This window comes from Sinocyclocheilus rhinocerous, unplaced genomic scaffold (assembly GCF_001515625.1).
Source record: "Sinocyclocheilus rhinocerous isolate Xijiao unplaced genomic scaffold, SAMN03320098_v1.1 scaffold1733, whole genome shotgun sequence".
In the NCBI taxonomy this organism is placed as follows: domain Eukaryota; kingdom Metazoa; phylum Chordata; class Actinopteri; order Cypriniformes; family Cyprinidae; genus Sinocyclocheilus; species Sinocyclocheilus rhinocerous.
In genome coordinates this window covers 763,271-783,012 of record NW_015640388.1, presented here as the reverse complement: position 1 = coordinate 783,012, position 19,742 = coordinate 763,271, and the positions used below count along the sequence as shown (strand labels likewise).

Below are 19,742 nucleotides of genomic sequence, written 5' to 3'. Positions count from 1 at the left end.
TTTTTAGCAACATCATATGACCCCTTTAAAACAATCAAAAAAAAAAAAATTTTTGATGTACAGAGTCACATTATACATGTTAATGTGGGAGATACAATGACACATAGTTACTTTTGTTTCTTAACTTTCACTTTGGTTTAAGTTAACGATATAACTTAGCATTTTTCTTTAACGCATATAATGCGTTTAATATTTCAGGACAAATTTGTTTGAGATCAGACGGATTCAAAAGGCAGTAACTGGCGTAGGCAAAAGCTTACAGTTGTCACCTGTCAGTTGTATTATTATCATTACACCAAACCTAGGAGCGCGGCTGTAAACGTCCGTGCGTGCGCGCACTAGTTTTAAACTGTCTGTCTCCCCCCAGCCGGCCTCCCCCTTTCTTCAATGAAAACTGAGATTGGGGGGTGGAAAAGACCATGAAAGGACAGAGCTGGACAGAGACACTTTTAAGGGCTGTTTGTTAGGGGTAGTATTTGTGGCTTGTCCCCCGACTTTTTATTTTAAGAATGCTAAGGACTTTCTCCCAGGAGAGATACAGCGCTTTAACAACGTCCAACTGGTCTCGCTAGCGCCCGTGCTCTCACTGAGATTGAGCGCGAGCTAACAGAAGTTAGCTGGACGGCTATCGGCGGCGGGTGAGGGGGACAATACAGAGAGGCGAGAGGGGTCGACAGAGAGCGCCGTCATCCAACCTAGTAGCATGTCGCCCTCGGGAAGAAGTAACTCAAGCTTTGGATGAGGTTCCGTGGCGCAGTTCGATCGCAGAGACTTTTTGACGTGACGGTGGGTTGGGATGTTTCTGTCAGCGCGGGGCTCCGGTGGAGGCGCGGCGTCGGCGGTGTCCCGGGGTTGGCCGCGTACGGTACTGTGGAGACTGGGGGGTTTCTTTCTCCTCCTGCTTCTCGAAGGGGCCCGATGCCTCGCCAACCCGAGCAACGCGCCGGGCATAAACAATAACAATAGGCCGAATATGAACGTCTTCATGAGCGAAGAAGAGGTCAAGAAACTCTTGGGTGCGTATACTTTATTTCCCCGTCTGCTCAACTATGTTCCTGCCCTATCCAAAGTTTTGCTTAGAACCAGAAATTTTTGCCACTCTGTCAGATTAGCTGTATTTGCTTCTAACTAACCACTAAAAGCTATCTCGTGTGTCTGTTTGGTGTCCAGAAGTACACAAGTTGTTTTAAACATGCTCACAAACTGCTGAAACTTTGTTGGTTAGCTCTCCATATGTTAGCTTTGATAGGCCAAACAATCCGCAGCGTCCTTGTAACCTCTCTAAATAGACAGCTTCTGCTTAAGAAAAGCGTTAATATATGTACAGAAATGTTACAAAATGCACATGTGAAAGTATTTTTATGAGGTTATACTTCAGCAAGCTATTTAAGAAAAATAAAAAGTGATTGGGTTTGTCATTAGATCGAAACTGGTTGCTAGAAAGTTTTCCAAGTGTATTCCAAAGCTTTACATGCTTGTGATATAGGAACCATAATTATGTGGTGATTTGTAAGGTCTATATCACACACATGCACAAGATACAGAGCAGAGGTGTATGAGCTGATCTGAGTCATTCATTGGCATTGGTGTGTGTCAGAATTAGTTAAAACAAAAGTCGCACAATGGATTTTTCTTTCTGCTTTGTGTCAGGCCTGTCAGTAAACACTGAAAATGCAAATGCAAGGCACATTTAACTCTGGAAAGCATTTTGGTGCTGATATTTATATAGCCAAAAAGCAATTAATCAAATTCTTTAAGCTTGTAACCAGAATCAGAGATCTTTTTATAACAGTATAACAGACTAACTTGCATAAAATGCATTGTTGTCACTACCTCCCAATAATATGTCAAATTTTTGTAGTTTTAATTTTGGGGATTAAAACATATAATGCAATGCAATACAATGTTGATTGAGAGATGTACAAATAACTTTCCTTAAAAGCCTGTTGATGCTCATATTTTTACATTATTTTTTTTCTTATGTGATATAGGCTTTAGGGTTAAGTGTAAAATGTGAGAGAGTGCATTTTCATACATTTCTCATACTCTTGTAATCCTAATGAAAAACTATATGTATATTTATGCAGTTAATTAACAACATATGATTGTTTATGTGTTTGTTTATGACTTAATGGCTCTGCCTAAAATGTAAATTTTTGCAGAATATAGTCCTCTTTCCAGACTAGGGGCCAAACCAAGTGTTTTGTACTCTGAATAATTTAATGCATTCATGGTTCTTGAAGAAAAAAGGCTTTGTGATGCATTTGCTATGTTTGTATTCAGAGTGGGTTTTTGATTCAGCACCACTGTGATTAATGCAGTGAGAACTGATTAGTGGTTGTTAATTGCTGGGTATTTGTGACTGGGCCTATAAGCAGTCATTATCATTGCTAATGTCACAGCATAGTTAATGCAAGGTTTGGGGGCTGGAGCATCAATTTCCTGCTGGAAAGAGGAAGCGGAGACAAGGGCATTTTAGAGCAGCCTTGTTTGAACTTGTTTTGAGGGTTTACCCTTTCAGCTTAAATTGATAGCAATTTCTATTAGACTAAAAATAAAACAAATTATATGTGGCATTTATGTAATGTGATGCAAATACTGTAGCATTTAGCTTGAAAGCTTGAACTTTGAATGTTGCCATATGGAGTATAAGGTTTCAAGTGATGCAGTACTTAAACTTTTTACATTTGAATGCTTTGAATTTTGTAAAGGATGTAACCTAACCAGATGTTCAAGACGTGTCTGTGGTGGTTATGGTCAGTGTTTGAGCAGTGTTGGTATATCAGTGGCTAATGCTGATATCTAGAAAGAGAACTTAAACTTATTGTACATAATATTTTTTTTCAATTCACCAAAGGTAGTTAAAATGGAAAGGGTTCTCTGAATGTTGGTAACAAGAATCCAAGACGCTGAGCAGGCTTATTTTAGCTTTTTTGGTTTGAAAGATGAGGTTTGAAAGATGATTTTCCCCTGGTCTTATACCTCTGTTATCCTCTGTAAAGCTGACCTGCATATATATATATATATATATTTTTTTTTTTTGTCACGACTGGCTTTGGGAACAGAGCTTATAACTATGAGTGCCTCTTTCTGGGTGCTCTGCATTTCTGTGTCTCCTCAGTGATGATTGATTAATTTTATGGTGAGCTTTTACACTCTTTGATGATCATATCAGGTTATTATAATCAACATGTCGCCTGTAGTTTAATGCGGAGTGCTCTGGCATTTGTCTTGTGATGGAGGCTGGAATGGAGCTTTTTAAAAAAAATTTGGGGGAAAGTGGAAACTGCTGTTTAAAAAAAAAAAAAAAACTTCTCATAATGTAATTTGCCCCTTCGCTCTTCTGCTGCTGTGTCCCTTTTTTTTGTGCATTCTGGGAACCTACTCGGACTGCTTTCATTTTGAACCTGAAGGTTTTATATCAAATAATGATCTGTAGCATAAGCTTCACCTAAGATTCATGAATAATCACTGTGTCTTTCTCTGTTAACATGAATTTGTTGCTCTCTGTTCTGGTTCAGCAATGGGTGTCATTTTGGAATCAAAACCACCTTGTTAGACTGAGGGCCATTGTAAGCAGTGGGGTTGCAAGTAGAAGTCCCTAAATGCATTTATCAACAGGACATCAGTAGCCTGTAGTTTTGCACTGCCAGTGCCTCAGAGAATCAGGTGTCCACTGTTCTGCACAGGAGTCTGATTACCATTGATGTGGTTCAGAGATCCTGTTCTATGACTCACAGGAAACCTTGACTTAAAAGTTTATGGTTGTGGTTATATGGATGCCCTTTTTTGGTGCTTTAAATAAATGTAGGTCTACATTTTCTCTTAAGTCAAGTGGATTTATATTTGACTATTTTGTGGCAAAGCCTAAATTTCCCCAATATCGCTATTGCAGATGTAACAGTTTTGAAAGCAAATGCCTCAATTTCTGGAGTTAGGACTAGTAGTGGTGATAACATTTATATTTAAAATGATTGCTGTGTTTTATATTTATATCACAACCTTTTTGATATTATGTTGACATTCTCATTCCAGTTATCAATATTTTTGTTTCATGAATATTTGGGGGAAAAGAAATAAACCAACAATCAATGTAATTTAGTGTAAATTGTACACAAAATAATCACAAAGAATCATATCTTGACCCGGATATCAATTAATACCATAATCCTATTTTTGTGATAGTGTACTGTTTGTATCTTTTTTCTGCAATCTCGTAATAGAAACTAAACTTTTAAAAACTGTTCTATTTTCTGTGTTCCTTCAAAATTGCAGATGGTTCGCTTACATTGGAAGTTACTATTGGATTATGTTAGAATGACATGTTCTTTCTCATTCTCCACTTTCTACTCTACCTCTTCTTTCTTTCCTCTTGCTTTCTTTTTCTGACATGCTCTTGTCATTTCCTGTCTGAGCTTTTAGGAGTTCTGTAATTCCTTTCACAGATCTTAATCTTGTCCCCCTCCCCTCTCTTTTTTCTTCTTTAAAGCTATGTCACTGCATATAACCTCATCCTATACATGTTCTACTATAGTGACTCTGATGTGTGTGAAAGGACATCTCATTGCTGATTACTTCAAATGATGAAAGGCAGTGTTTGATGTGATATTTACATTCATATCACAATCTTCCCTCTCAGATCTGTGAGTTAACTCGTAGCATAAAAGTAAATGCACTGGCTTCTTATGGAGACTGCTGGTGAAAGCAGTGTTTTGATGGTGGTTGCTAAAAACCTTGTTTTCTATTTCAGAGCCAGTTTCTGCTCAATTGATGTTTTGTTTTTGGCAGTCATGTGCTGCATAAAAATATAATTTAATTAATGTCATTGATCTCAAGGCCATAATGAAATTTTAGATGTATTCAGTGTTTATCGAAATTAGAGGTTGTGGAGATCAGTAGTATATAAAATCAGTACAGATGAGCTGAATATAATGTTAAGCACTGTCATCTCAAAGTATCAGAACAGCAATGAAACAGGACATGAAGTGAAGATACTTTTAAAAAAGCTTTGTTTACCTCAACTTTCACATTTTTCTCCCTTGTAAGGATCTATGGCTTTCCCCTGTGACATCACTGCACCGTTCATCCAGCCTCATGCTGATATAGTAAAGAGAGAAAGCTTTCACTCTCTCCTTCACAGTCCCAACATCACAGGGATGAAAAATCTCAACTATCCAGCTCTTCATTGCTAACAGACAGCGTCAGCCCTCTTGTGTCTGAGTTATTTTGGGGGATCATTAGATGGCCTTGCACAGTGTATGGCAGTACATGGAATGTTTAGGTCACGAAACACATCCACTCTGATTTACGATGTAGACTTGCTGCCTATGAAACATTTTCCTCCTGTAAAAAGTGGAAAAGCCTTGAATAGATGCAACAGACACATGGTTGCAACTCTTTTAAGTCTTAAGATGGCTGCGTTTAAATTAGTTAATGCATTCACAGTCAATTTAACGTCTGTAATGTGAGAAAAAATTTATTTCAGAGTAAAATAGGATCTTGTAATTTCAGAAAAAGTATGTGACTGGTCTTCTATCCATTGGAAATGTAATAGATCATGTCAAATGGATGTTTGCAGTTCTTTGTGTACAATGTCTGATACCTGTGAAATAGGGTTGTGACGGTGAGGAAATTTTCCCACCGGTTAATCGACGTGTGACAACACCGGTAAATACCGGTATCACCGTGGGGGTGCGGGGGCTAAACGACGGTGGGGGTCAGTGCCGCGGTGGGCAAGTGACGTAACCGGTGTTGCGGCTTAACACCGGTATCACCGTCAACACTGTCTATCGCGGCAAGCCTACTGTGAAATTGAAACTTAAATTGTTTTGGTGACAGCCACAAAGGAAAGTTAAGTTAGAAATGGGGAAAGTTTATTAGTATTTTTTTTTTCTTGGGGATAATGTATAATAACAAGCTTTCCTGTAGCTCAAGCAGTGTAGCATTGCACTAAAAAATCAGGTCATGGGTTTGATTTTTGCATATGATGTAAGATGCTTTGAATAAAAGTGTGTAAAGTGCATGAATGTACATGCATAATCATGCACAAGTAAATAAGAAAATAACTGGGGTCAGTTAAAAATTGCTAAAAAGAAGCTTTTAGATTCATAATTTTAAAAGAATTGGTTAGTTTATGATAATTCCTGGGTTTTTGCAAGGGCTACAAGTAAAACATTAGAGAGGTTCTGAATACTTTGACATATTCGGCTAGTCCACAAGAAACTTGTGAAAAATCTAGCAGCTCAATTTTGTTACAGTTTCTTGTATAGTTCCACTAGCCAAGTGAATTTCTGTCTTGGATCAAAGATCTGAGCTGCATGCTCAAATCACACAACCCCATGGAGAATCATTCTCTGCAGAGCTACTCTTGTGATGGGCTATTTGACTTCTTCTCTTTGGTGTTTTTCCAGAGCTGTCTTCATCTCACTGGTCTCGCAGTGTATACCACTGTCTTGAGGAGCGTTCTTCTCCACTCCACCAAAAACCTCAATTTTACTGCCTAACTCTTGTCAAAAGGAAAGGTTACATCTCTTGTCTTTATCTTCAGCAGACTTTCTCCTCTGACTCCATATTAGGAGAGACCTCAAGAGGTTGAGGTATTTGGCCTGGGCCAGTCTTTTATCAGTAGTTTCCATGGCATTGTGAGAGGGAGGTGAGTGAGTTGCTGATTTAAATCAATGTGTTTATGTGGGGTTGATCCTGACACTCAGAAAAACAAGAAGAATGGACATGAGACCAAGTTTATAGTGCTATCTCATTTAATGAAGAGTGTCAGCTGACTCACCACAAAACTTGATGGCTAGTTAAAAAGCACATTTGTGACCCTGGACCACAAAACCAGTCTTAAGTCGCTGGGGTATATTTGTAGCAATAGCCAAAAATACATTGTATGGGTCAAAATTATCGATTTTTCTTTTATGCCAAAAATCATTAGGATATTAAGTAAAGATCATGTTCCATGAAGATAGTTTGTAAATTTCCTACAGTAAATATATCAAAACTTCAGTTTTGATTAGTAATATGCATGGCTAAGGACTTCATTTGGACAAATTTAAAGGCGATTTTCTCAATATTTAGATTTTTTTGCAGCCTCAGATTCCAGATTTTCAAATAGTTGTATCTCGGCCAAATATTGTCCTATCCTAACAAATCATACATCAATGGAAAGCTTATTTATTCATCTTCCAGATGATGTATACATCTCAATTTCGAAAAATTGACACTGAAGACTGGTTTTGTGGTCCAGGGTCACATTTATGTTTAATTGTTTTTCGCAATTTCAATACTGATGCTAGCTGGCCGTGATGACAATAGGCAGCAAGTGATACTGTAGAAATATTCCAGATATTTCTGCGACATTGTGGCTAGCAGCTCAGTTACTGGTTGTGTTTTGTGTTTTAGTGAAGGTTTAATATGAGTTTGAATATACATTTTGTTAATAATAAAAAGACAATTAGTAATTTACCTCAAATCTTAGAAAGTAATTTAAAGAAAACAAACTGAAAAGTTTAATTTTTTTCTTGTCAGACGAGCGCTTGCAGAGAGAGACCCTATGCACACATTTCTGATTGGCTGTGAATGATTTGTAAATTATTTTGTCATGTCTTTTGATTTTTTTCATTGATTTTTCTTGTCTGTTTAGGATACTGGGTTTGTGCATGAAATGTGCGTGCAAACAATTTCACAAACAAATCATGACACCATATACCAATATGTTTTGTATTAAATTGCATTCTTAATTTATGACAAAATATGGAAACAACTGAAACCACATGCAAAAATCACATACTCTGGGTGGCCTTATAATTGTTAAGATGAAATTTTGGACATAGACAATTCATCTTATTTCATATACAGGGAAAGCGTAAGAAATGTATAGCTTTATAGCTTGAGCTGAGTGGTTTCCTGCATAACGCAGATACATGTATGGACAGCTGTCTAATGAAAGGTCTGAAATCTGGGTCTGTATAAAATCTGTGTTTATGAGGATGCAACACCTTGGCATTGCCAAGTGTTCAAGAGTACAATAAACTAGTCTCTGTGGGGCTAGGCTTATCACAGTGTCTTTAGTTTTCAACTACATTATACTGTGTTGCAGTTACAAACCAGCCTGGCTTTCCTCTCATGGGAGTAAGTGAGCCCTCCCTTGTTCGTCGTATCATACCCATAGAAGTTTGTTTACTTAAGCAGCAGCTGTACTGCCATGTTGTTCCAGTGCAGTCTCGGCTTCACTCACCGTGTCTATACCGGACGCTACAGTTGTCACATCGTGCCGCAACAGCTCTACACTGGACAACGACAAAGCGACCGTTGCAAATCATTTGAACTTTGTGTCAGTACGTCATAAATAGAACAAGGCATCAGTTTAATGTCGCGTCGCATCCAGTGTACACAGCGTCACTGATTATAATGGTTTCTACTGTATTTTGCCGCTCGCGTCCGGTGTAGACACGATGCGCAGTTACAAACCAGCCTGGCTTTCCTCTCATGGGAGTAAGTGAGCCCTCCCTTGTTTGTCGTATCATACCCATAGAAGTTTGTTTACTTAAGCAGCAGCTGTACTGCCATGTTGTTCCAGTGCAGGCGGGGAGTTCTGAGGATAGCTCTTATGGAACAAGCTCTGTTTGCTTGACTGCGATGGCAGCTGTAGTAGGACTGGCTCATGTGGTTGTAATTAATGACTGGCGCTGACTCCTTTTGAGCACCAAGCAAGATTCATTACCGAGCTGCCACAACTCAGCCATGACAATCTGTCTTTTCAAAACAATGCACTTTCCACAGACTCAAGCCTAGCCGTCCAAGTGATCCCTCAGACCCTGGCCTCAGGAAAAGCAGGCCTGCAGGAAACTTATGTTCATTAATGAGCTGAGAGCTAAACTCGGTAACGGGGCACTGAAAGAAAGGATTGTCACTGCTTTAAAACTGATCAAAGAACCTGAAGTAAAGTCCAGCCATAAGAATACGTGAGTGGACTTAAAATAAAGTGAAACATTTTATAGTTTAGTTGTAGAGCTTTAATGGAATGCTAATTCTGGTGGTTCTGTGCATTTGGGCCTCACATTGACCCTCAGACGTGAACTGAAGTGTTTTGAATGCAGATGAAGCATTTTCAAGGTTAACTTATTTAACCTTGACCACATTTATAAATGTGCTAACTGAATCTTAGTGATCATGCAGTTCAGTTCAACTCGTAGACTAAAAAAAAGTCGATAGCAACACTGAGCAGTATCATTTAGTCAACTAGTTGCCTAGCCTCGCACATCCCTAGTAAATACACAGTCTTGTCTATTTACCCACTGGTTGTTACATACATAATGCAAATAAAGATTAATATTCACGTGTTGGATGTAAGAAATTAACAAATGGTGTTCTAAAAATTCAAATACTTCAAAAATATTATTGGTTAGTTTTTAAAATATTCTTGCAAAGCAGTGCTATTTATATGGAACAAATTAAATGGAGTCAAATTATAGAGTCAAATTATAAAGTCTTTAGCACATAGAAGTGACTGTTGTTAAAATTTAAACAAGCTGGACTCAACGAATTGAAGCCTTCTGAACAATTCCCTGTAGGTTTTTAAAATTAAATAAGATTTTTTTATAGGTTTAAAGGGGGGCACGATCAAAAAAGTTTGAGAACCACTGGTCTAAAGTTAACAGACAGTGTTTAAAAAGTGCAGTGCACATGTTTACATATGTTTATTACAGTGACTTTGTATTACCTAAAGTAGAGTGGTAAAGCAACAGATTTGTTTTTATATTTCTGCAATCTACTTTAGTTTGTGTGATTTGTTACTGACTTTCATATTAATGTTTACCAGGCTTATTTATACATAATTATTACATGCTTACAAGGTTGAAAGTTCATCAAATCAGTCAATATACTGTGATTGTAGTTGTTAAATAAAAATGTCATTCATATCAATTCATGCATCACCTAATTTCATCGTAACATATAGGCCTGGCCTACAGAAAAGAACATTTATGTTTAATCTATCTAATATTGTGTTGGTCATACTATACAATGATTTATAGCTTGTCTTAGTTGAATAATACAGAACATAAAGAGCTTAAAAAAAAAAAATTGCATCAATATTGGTAAAAAAAAATCGCAATTAGATTCTTTTCCAAAATCGTTCAGCCCTACTTTAAGGTCAACATGATACAACATTCGTAACAGTTTTATTTGTGTACTGTGATACATTTCTGAGTGAGAAAGGATATTCAATGAAAAAAAAAAATGTTTGTCAAGAGAAGACTTTTTCCCAATCTGTCTTTTCAAAACAATGCACTTTCCACAGACTCAAGCCTAGCCGTCCAAGTGATCCCTCAGACCCTGGCCTCAGGAAAAGCAGGCCTGCAGGAAACTTATGTTCATTAATGAGCTGAGAGCTAAACTCGGTAACGGGGCACTGAAAGAAAGGATTGTCACTGCTTTAAAACTGATCAAAGAACCTGAAGTAAAGTCCAGCCATAAGAATACGTGAGTGGACTTAAAATAAAGTGAAACATTTTATAGTTTAGTTGTAGAGCTTTAATGGAATGCTAATTCTGGTGGTTCTGTGCATTTGGGCCTCACATTGACCCTCAGACGTGAACTGAAGTGTTTTGAATGCAGATGAAGCATTTTCAAGGTTAACTTATTTAACCTTGACCACATTTATAAATGTGCTAACTGAATCTTAGTGATCATGCAGTTCAGTTCAACTCGTAGACTAAAAAAAAGTCGATAGCAACACTGAGCAGTATCATTTAGTCAACTAGTTGCCTAGCCTCGCACATCCCTAGTAAATACACAGTCTTGTCTATTTACCCACTGGTTGTTACATACATAATGCAAATAAAGATTAATATTCACGTGTTGGATGTAAGAAATTAACAAATGGTGTTCTAAAAATTCAAATACTTCAAAAATATTATTGGTTAGTTTTTAAAATATTCTTGCAAAGCAGTGCTATTTATATGGAACAAATTAAATGGAGTCAAATTATAGAGTCAAATTATAAAGTCTTTAGCACATAGAAGTGACTGTTGTTAAAATTTAAACAAGCTGGACTCAACGAATTGAAGCCTTCTGAACAATGTTTATCTATAATTTGTCATCTAAAAAGTTAATTTGGCTCCTAAAGGTTTCTGTTTAGGGGCCAAAGACTGAAAGCCCTATGATGTGGCACCTATACACATGTTTAAATACTAATGTAATATAATATACGTAACTGCATGTTCCATTACTTTGAGGAGCGGTTGTGTCTGGATTGAAGAATAGCCTTAGGATTTGTCTTTGTAATCTTGTTTGATGTTAATCATCACAGTTGCTTTTATCTATTACCTCCGTGAGCATTTGGAATGGAACAAAAACTTTTCAGATGATGATATCTTCTGCAGTATTTCATCAGTGAAGATTAAACCGATGGCCTATTTAAATTTTTCATTGTGATGACATGGTGTACTGTAGTGAAATAAAGGCTAAGTGGGCGGCATAAACTGACAAATGGTAGTTCCAGTCGGAATACTTTCTGCATCGTAACCTGTTACCCTCTTAAGCAAATCTGTCTGTGTTTAGTGTGACTTGAACTCGGTATGTCTGGGATGAAAGGTTTGTTGCCAGAACACTCTGAACATTGGGCCCAAAATGTGAACCTATAAAATACTTCGTTGACCCTCCTGCCATAGATCACTAAATTCAGAATATTTACTAGAACTTTTTGTCTTTGTATAAATGCAAATGTCAGTGGACAAATATTGACTGTTAGACCAAATATTTTAATCAAGGCATTAACTTTTCCCTTCTTTATTCTTCATAACCCGAGAATGCGGCGACACATACCTGGGGTTATGCAGTGAAGTATAGTTTGAAAGGCTTGCACGTTCGACTGTACACATACGCTGAGCCGCTTCAGACAGCTCATCAGTAGCGCTTCAACGGACGAAAACACACAATTATGTCAAAATGCGCGGTTTTGGCGAGTTATCTTGTAAACGTAGTCTTAAATGAGTTATAAAGTCTTAAATTACCGTAAAGAGTTAGGAGAAAATCGGATATGTGTCAGATCCACGTCATATGCATCAGGTTTTTTTAAAGAGACAGCGCTGATTTTAAAGTGAAACCTGCTGAAGTCTGTCATTGATGTAAATCAAAGAACAAAAGAAAAAGAGAAATCCTTGCACTGTTCTAGTCGCTGATTAAAAGTTATATATTTCAGAACCTATTAAATGTTAAAAATAATGGCTTTCAATTATACTGTAATGTTGAATGGCTATAATTAATATGTAAAATTGAGGGAAGATGCACCAGCAGGACAAATAAAAAATATTGTAAATATATTTAGTCACTGTATTAGTAATAACTGCCTGTTTTTGCAAAAAGAGTTTCATGGCCGGTAAAAAAAAGATTTGGCCGGTAAATTTGATCATGTCACCGGCCATTGGCAGGGGTGGCAAAAAGTTAGTTTTAGGCCCTGCCTAGGATGCTTTGAGGGTAAGTAAAACACAAGATCATTTTCATTTTTGGGTGAACTAACCCTTTAAAGGACACCCAGAACTTCCCAGCAGTGCTCATGTGGGGTTGTCATTTACTGAGATAATTTCTGGCAGTATTAGTAATTATTTCTCTAAATGTGCTTGCCTCTCTCCAAGCCTATAAGTCCTTCACCGCTGGGGGGTTTCAGGGAGCTTTGGTCATCACACATAAATAAACACACACACTTAGACACTTATTATACCCCTGCTGAAACACCTGGGGCTTCCTGTGCCTCCCGCACACCCATGTTGCTCATCTGCGGTGGCCTTTAACCAAATTGGGATTAAAAATAGACATTCCAAGCGTTGTTTCACTTAATTCATCGAAGGCGTTTAGTTCCCTCTGCATGTGCTTCTGTTTTTGCCTGCAGTACATGGAAGATCCATTAGTGATTCGTAGCGAGCATCACGTTTGGGCTGCACAATTAATCAAATCTCTAATCACGATTACAATTATGGATGACACAATTACATAATCGTTCAAAGCGGCAATTAATCGTTCAAAGTCCACTTATGTTATTCTGCACGCTTAAGATATGTTTTTTTCTTTCTACATGTTATCTTAAGGGTTTTTCCATTGTTTTAGTTTTAGTATAACATTATAATACCATTCATATTTTTACTTTTTTTATAATTTAAAGAAGAAACCAATCCGATGTATATTTGGATAATGGATCCGTTATAGCTTAATACTATAGAAAAGCACTAAAGGTTTTTCAGTTAGAGTGTTTTCAGCTTGTTTATTTTCATATGAAAGTACGGCATGCAGTTGCATCAAACAATGGTATAAACATCATTCATTGTGATAATCGTAATTAATAATCGCAATTACAATTTCAGGGGAATAATCGACAATTGCATTTTTTTCATAATCGTGCAGCCCTACATCATGTCTACTGAAGTAGTGGAAAATGGGCGCTATATTATAGGATTTTTCTGCCCTTTGCTCAGCACACCATATCAAATTTTCACTAGTAATGGTAGAAGAGATAATGGTTGACTGGAATGCCACCAAGCCTTAAAACCACAGCCAGTCTCAAGTAAAATCATTTTCCATTAAAGTTGCCTTACAGCTGCTTCTAAAATAACAGGGCAAAGTATGGTACCATTGAAAGATTCTTGTGTTTTGCCCGCATAGTCACTCGACTTGAACATGTGCCCAAAGCTAGAAAAGAGGTTGAAGAATGCTTTCAAGGCGAGCTGAAAGACAAGCAGGGAGCTATTACAAAAGGAGTCCATGAATAGAATAGGAATGACTGGCAGTAGTATTCTCATTTGTATGCTTGTCTATTCGAACTGCCACACTAAATGGGGGGCAGGCCCCTTTTCCTTTTTTTTCTTTGTCATGACTCAACCTATTATTTAACAGTACACTAGTCTATGCAAATTAGAATACGTGGTAGGCTGTTTACAGTGTAAAAAAACCTATTCCGTTAATAATGCAGTCACAGTAGTTTGAAAACTCTTTGAGTCCTGGAAACTTAAATATTTATCTGAATTAGTCTCCATCTTTCATTCCTTACAAGCTATAACACTGGTCAACATAAAAATAACAAATTTTTCTGTTCAAGGAGCATACCAAATTAAGGATATAGTTTGTGTACCAATATAACAAGAAGTTGTTGACCCTGGTCTTACCCAGTTTGGGTCAGTTTGAAGGATACTGTTGGAACAGTAGAAATATTCAGGAGAGCAGATTCTTTGTGCTAAAAATATGAATAAAAATATTACGTTCAACTTTTGGTTATTATTGAAGGTTGTCTTAGAGTTAATTTAACTTTCAACAACAGATATTTCAGCACAATAAATGTTTTTGCGCTGATTATTAATAGTCTCTGTTTTCCATCTGTCTGACGCGCGTGCACGCGCCTGCCGCGCTGGCGCTTATTCAGTAACGATTAAAATTGAACACAGACTGTCAGGACGGACCTTTATGCAAAAATGGAAATGCTCGCGTGAATTTTTGACATTTATACATAAGGATATGACCGTTAACTGAAAGTTTTTTTGCGCTGAGGACGCACACGCATCTGTTAAAGCGCCTGACAGGGCAAGCCATTACGGCAATGCATTAGCTTAAAGCTTAAAATAAAGAATTCTCATGTTTTGGGCAGCTTGGATCACGTAACTCTCCTGCAGCATCTCATTCTATTTCCTCCACTATTTTAGATGCATTTTATCCATAGAAATAAGTAATTCAGTGCTTTAATTTGACGCGACCGACTGAAGTTGGACAAGTATGTAAACTCCGTTGGACGTGCACTGTGGGCAGACCCGATTAATCGATCATGAGAATCGTTGCCGATGATTTTCATAATCGATTTTATCGATTAGTTGTTGCAGCCCTATATGAGAGCCTGTTCTAGTACACCCCCAAAACAAAATCAAGACTGTGTAAAAGAGCATAATAGGACCCCTTTAAAGTTAGGGTTTTTCAAACCTCTTAAAAGGATAGTTCACGCAAAAATGGAAATCCTGTCATAATTTTTTCATCCTCGTGTCATTTAAGACTTATGTTCATCTAGGCCTGGGCGATAAAACGGTATCGATATTTATTGACTGTACACCTTCGATAACTATATGAAAAATGTTTGATATAGTGCATGTCATGATATAGGCACATGCTATGAGTGACGCAGACAGCACACACAAACACTAACATGAGTGCTGTGCCTGTCTGTGATGAGGAGATTGTGAATAAAAAAATTAATATTAGTCGAATTTAAAATAAACATTTGCATTTGAATGCAAAAATAGTACAATCGAATGTTAGGTGTGCGTCAGGGAGTGTCATCAGTAGAGCACGAGATGCGGTGATGATGATGTAAGTGACGTTTTTGCGCACCGCTGCTGCGTTATTCATTCAAAATATTAGAGAAATGTATTAGCTCAATGCGTAGAAGATCTTGATTAGGTTAAACACAGAACGCATATTCAGCGCTTTTTCTAGACGGACAAATATAACTGCTGCACTCGCGTCAACCAAGAGATGTATAGAAAGCCATGCAAAGTTAAAACAGTTTAAACTTTTAGAAAACACGTCAAGAATTTGTGGAGGTTTATTCCTTTTCACTGCATCTCATATGTTTTCAAAGGCAATCTGTGTGATGGGCGATTTGGCTCTTTGTAGTAAGCAATGCATAAATACATGATGCTGTTTTGTTCATAATTGTTTATGCAAAACTGCGAAATTATATTTGATTTATATGAGTTAATTTAGACGTAATGCACTTTTTTTATAGACAGTTATTTCCTTACGATGACAATTTAATGTGCTGCTGCATTATTTTGCTCATTGCGCCCTCCTGTGGCCTCGGGAAACAAGCCAAAAGTTTAACCCATTTCATCTGCATATAAAATATTAGAAATGGGATATTTGTTTAATTTTTATTTTGTGTTTGACTGTTAAAACAAAAAAAAATTGTTGTTTGTCTCAATAAATTGAGTTAATTTAAAAATACAGTGGTTAAATGTAAAAAAAAAATTCTATTGCTCTTTGTTTTAAAAAAGGTTATAAAAAATGTCAATAATTATTGATACCGAATGATATGAAACATTATATCATTGATACATTTTTTAGCTATATCGCCAAGCCCTATGTTCATCTTGGAAACACAAATGAAGATATTTTTTATGAAACCTGAGAGATTTTTGTCCTTCCATTGAAAGTCCATGTAGTTAACTGAGGGGTGTTACAGAGTGTTTGTTAAATATAACTAACAAAATATATATTGTGTGTCTGATTGGTCCAGACGCTACATCCATTACACCAAAACTTTCATTCAGACTGTTCATAACGACATTGTATGATTGCTTAATACACAAGAATTTGTGTGGCTGTTTAAAGAGAGATTCTGTTACTTAAATTGCACTCACTTAGCAGACAATTATTCAAAAAAAGAGATCCATAGACTTACATTGAAGGAGTGACCCAAGCCACATCCAGAGAACAAAATATAGAAGCTTTGACATGGACACTTTTGATTTGAGTCAGTAAGGCATAGCAACACTAAAAACCACTCAAAACACCCTAGAAACTACATAACAATGCCATGGCATCGTGTTGGATGAACACCACCACTTTCCTCAGAAAATGTGGAAAACTATTTGCTGATTATTTATCATCACACAAGCGGATGAGAATATTTCCAGAATCTGAAGTAAACTCATTTGTAAACTCATAGTCTTTTGTCAGATCCTGTCTCCCTCTGTAGGACATTCCATTGCATAAAAAGACATGTTGGTCTATAGAAATCAATGTTGATGCGTGAATTCATGTACATGGTTTGTATTTTTGAAGGATTCGTAGTGGATTGGATAAAAATTAATGCATTCAGGTCTTTGTTTCATTTTAAATAGAATGTCTGAATGCAATCTCTTAGTGAAGCTGACAATTATTTTCTAAAGTGTGGAAAATTAATTTTCTTTTATTTATTATGCTAGTGGGACCTCAGGCTATCAACACCGGCAGAAACTCTTTGAAATTTCGCAGGGTAGAATATGTTTGGTAATTGCAGTTGATCTCAAACTGGGCTGTGGCCTTCCAGAGGTCAGACGTCTGCTGGGAGATGTTTTCTTCTTATACTTCACCATGGTTTGGGTTATTTTCACCAGCTGTCCAAGTTGTGACACCACTGCCATTTCCGCTGGGTCTGCTGCTGTTCTGTCCCAGCCCATCCAGTACAGTTTACTACGAACAACGTGTTCATGTCAGCTCTATGAATGGTAGCCTGGAAGTGCCACAGTCACATCTGAAAGTGGTTTTATGTCCATTGCAGCATGGCATTCTGGGTCTGCCTGCCTGCTAGTTTATCAATTACTTTTAGCCCACACCTGTTTGGTATTACACTGATTACCCTCCTGACCATCTGTGCTGAACTCTTACAATCGAGGGACTCCAGTATAGCCACCATGCTAACATTCTTGATGATAATGAGACTCCAAATCTCCTTATTTTGCATGTTCCTTTCTTTAGATTTGGTTTGACTCCTCTGCCCTTTTGGCTTCCACACCCCTGTGTGAACACTGCATCCTGTGAACCTTGAACTAGGTGCATACTAGTGGTCGACCGATATGGAATTTTTAATGGCCATTTTTTTTCAATGCCTATGCCGATATTGAGAAATCAATCTGGCCGATATAATACATGTAATTACGGTAAATGAGAGACATGCAGAAAATTGGTGAAACTAAATGAAAATTTATTTATTATGCATAAATATTTATTAAAACCTAAATTAAAAAATATAAACAATTGAGGTAACAATTAGTGCAGCCTTTCCTTTTCTTTTGCGGAAACATCTAAAAACAAAAAAACAAAACAAATTAATATTCATAAATTAATGTCAAAAATAGTATGTGTAATTCCATGTATTTTATGTACAATATAGAGTTTAAAGAGCAACAGGTTGTTTTAATTATAGTATTGGATAGTTGGTTAAAAATAAAGATATATGTCTCTAGTCTGTTTTGTTTTGCTTGTCTGTTTCATTGTAAAAAATAATACAATCCTGAAGGCGTATAATTACATGCTTGGTTATCAGCATATAGCAGCATTAAATAAGACCGGAACATACGAAAGGGTTTACTACATGCGGTATTACGCCAATCATGGGCAATCAAATACAGCGATAATACTGAATAAACATATAAAAGAATTCAAACGTATTATTATTACTTAACATAGAGTTCTCGTGTCGACCCAGCTTTAATTCTGGAGTGCACCTGCTTTTGAGTCCACTGGAAAACAGCGACTTGTTTAGAAGTACCCGAGAATAACTTGCATATCTGAGGAAGAGCCAGTCACGGGATTTTCTATTGTTTGTGAGGTAAACACGGTTTAATTTTTGTTTGAATTTGTTTATATCACACTGGAGCTACCTCTGGACTGCGGATCTGATGTCTCACGTACGTTTGAATAAGACTTTGCTGCACGCCGTAGTGTTATTGTATGTAACACAACGTAGCGTCACGTTAGAAAGTGAATGACGATTGGTCATTTTACTGTCTTTTAGGTGCTGGCTTCACATCTGAATGGCTTGTCTTAAAGATGAAGCATAAATGCATGATATGGTGTCATAATCCCTTTTGAAAAACATCGGCCACACAGAAAGACTTATCGGCCTATGCAATATTTAAAAAATTCCAAATATCTGCCGATATATCGGCACATAGCTCTCCTTGCTATATTGCCTGTTTTTGCTTTATTTTGCAAAAAAAATAAAATAATCCAAACACAGTCACAGCGCTGTTTTGCGTCTCTGAGCAACATGGCGGTGTTTAGTTCCTGAATGAATCAACCGTCTAAATGATTCGGTTCAATCGCAATGACTCATTTCTTAACAGTGACTTGCTGCCACCTACTGGCGGTTTTAATTTGACATTTAAAGTATCTTTTCGTTTTTAAAATAATTTTAAATATCAGTATTCAATGTTTTGTGTTTAAAATAACAAAATATTATTTATGCATTTGTAACTGCAGGTTAAATGCATTCATGTCCCGCTGTGTGGGAAATTCATCCCATGCAGCTCCTGTATTTCCTCTGCATTGCAAAGATGAATTTTGATACTGATATCATTTGGTAACAGCCCAAATGTCTTTTATTCTAATTGACTGATTAAATGTAAGAATTTGACTCAAAAGATGATGCACACTTTTAGAAAAAAAAGCTTTATAAAGGTAAAAATACCCATAAAATGTAAGAATCAATTTAAACTTATTGGAACAGATTAATTTCTACCACTGCTGTGAACTGACCAGTACACAGAATATGAAGGATATCAAAAACAAGTTTTACACACACACCGGTACGTAGAGAAACATTTAAGTGGGTTTATTCTCCAAATAACTCTAATTTCATGTTGCAGAAAAATGTGTTTAAAAATTGTGTATGGTCTCTTGTTCTTGTTCCAAGTTACCTTCCTGTCCACTGATTTTTGCCTCTCACAAAAGCCACAAAGCCTTCCAAGAAGACAGTAAAGGCTTATGTCATGCTTGAGCCTTAGTTAGGCTGAAACTTGAAAGTTAAGTTGCACGACATAAATTAGGGCTGACATGCCTTAGTTTTAGTTTGTACTGTTTACCTTTTTTAAAGTAATGTAAAATAGATTTTTGTTTTTTATTTAATTTTTAATTTTAATTGTATTTATTTTATTGATATATTTGTATTTGCATTTTGAATGTAATTTGGCAATTAAATACATTAAATGGGTTTAGTTTTCACG

The 19,742-nt window shown here is 36.8% G+C and overlaps 1 protein-coding gene across 2 annotated transcripts in view; it reads left to right on the top strand.

Moving 5' to 3' along the window:
- Window positions 1–337: 337 nt before the first annotated feature.
- LOC107752642 (tyrosine-protein kinase RYK-like) overlaps window positions 338–19,742 on the top strand; it is a 57,853-nt gene continuing 38,448 nt past the window's right edge. For both annotated transcript variants that reach the window (XM_016568668.1, XM_016568667.1), the window contains exon 1: window positions 338–1,016. In XM_016568668.1, coding sequence (XP_016424154.1) covers window positions 797–1,016 — 220 coding nt within the window. In that variant the 5' untranslated portion in view covers window positions 338–796. The remainder of the gene's footprint in view (window positions 1,017–19,742) is intronic.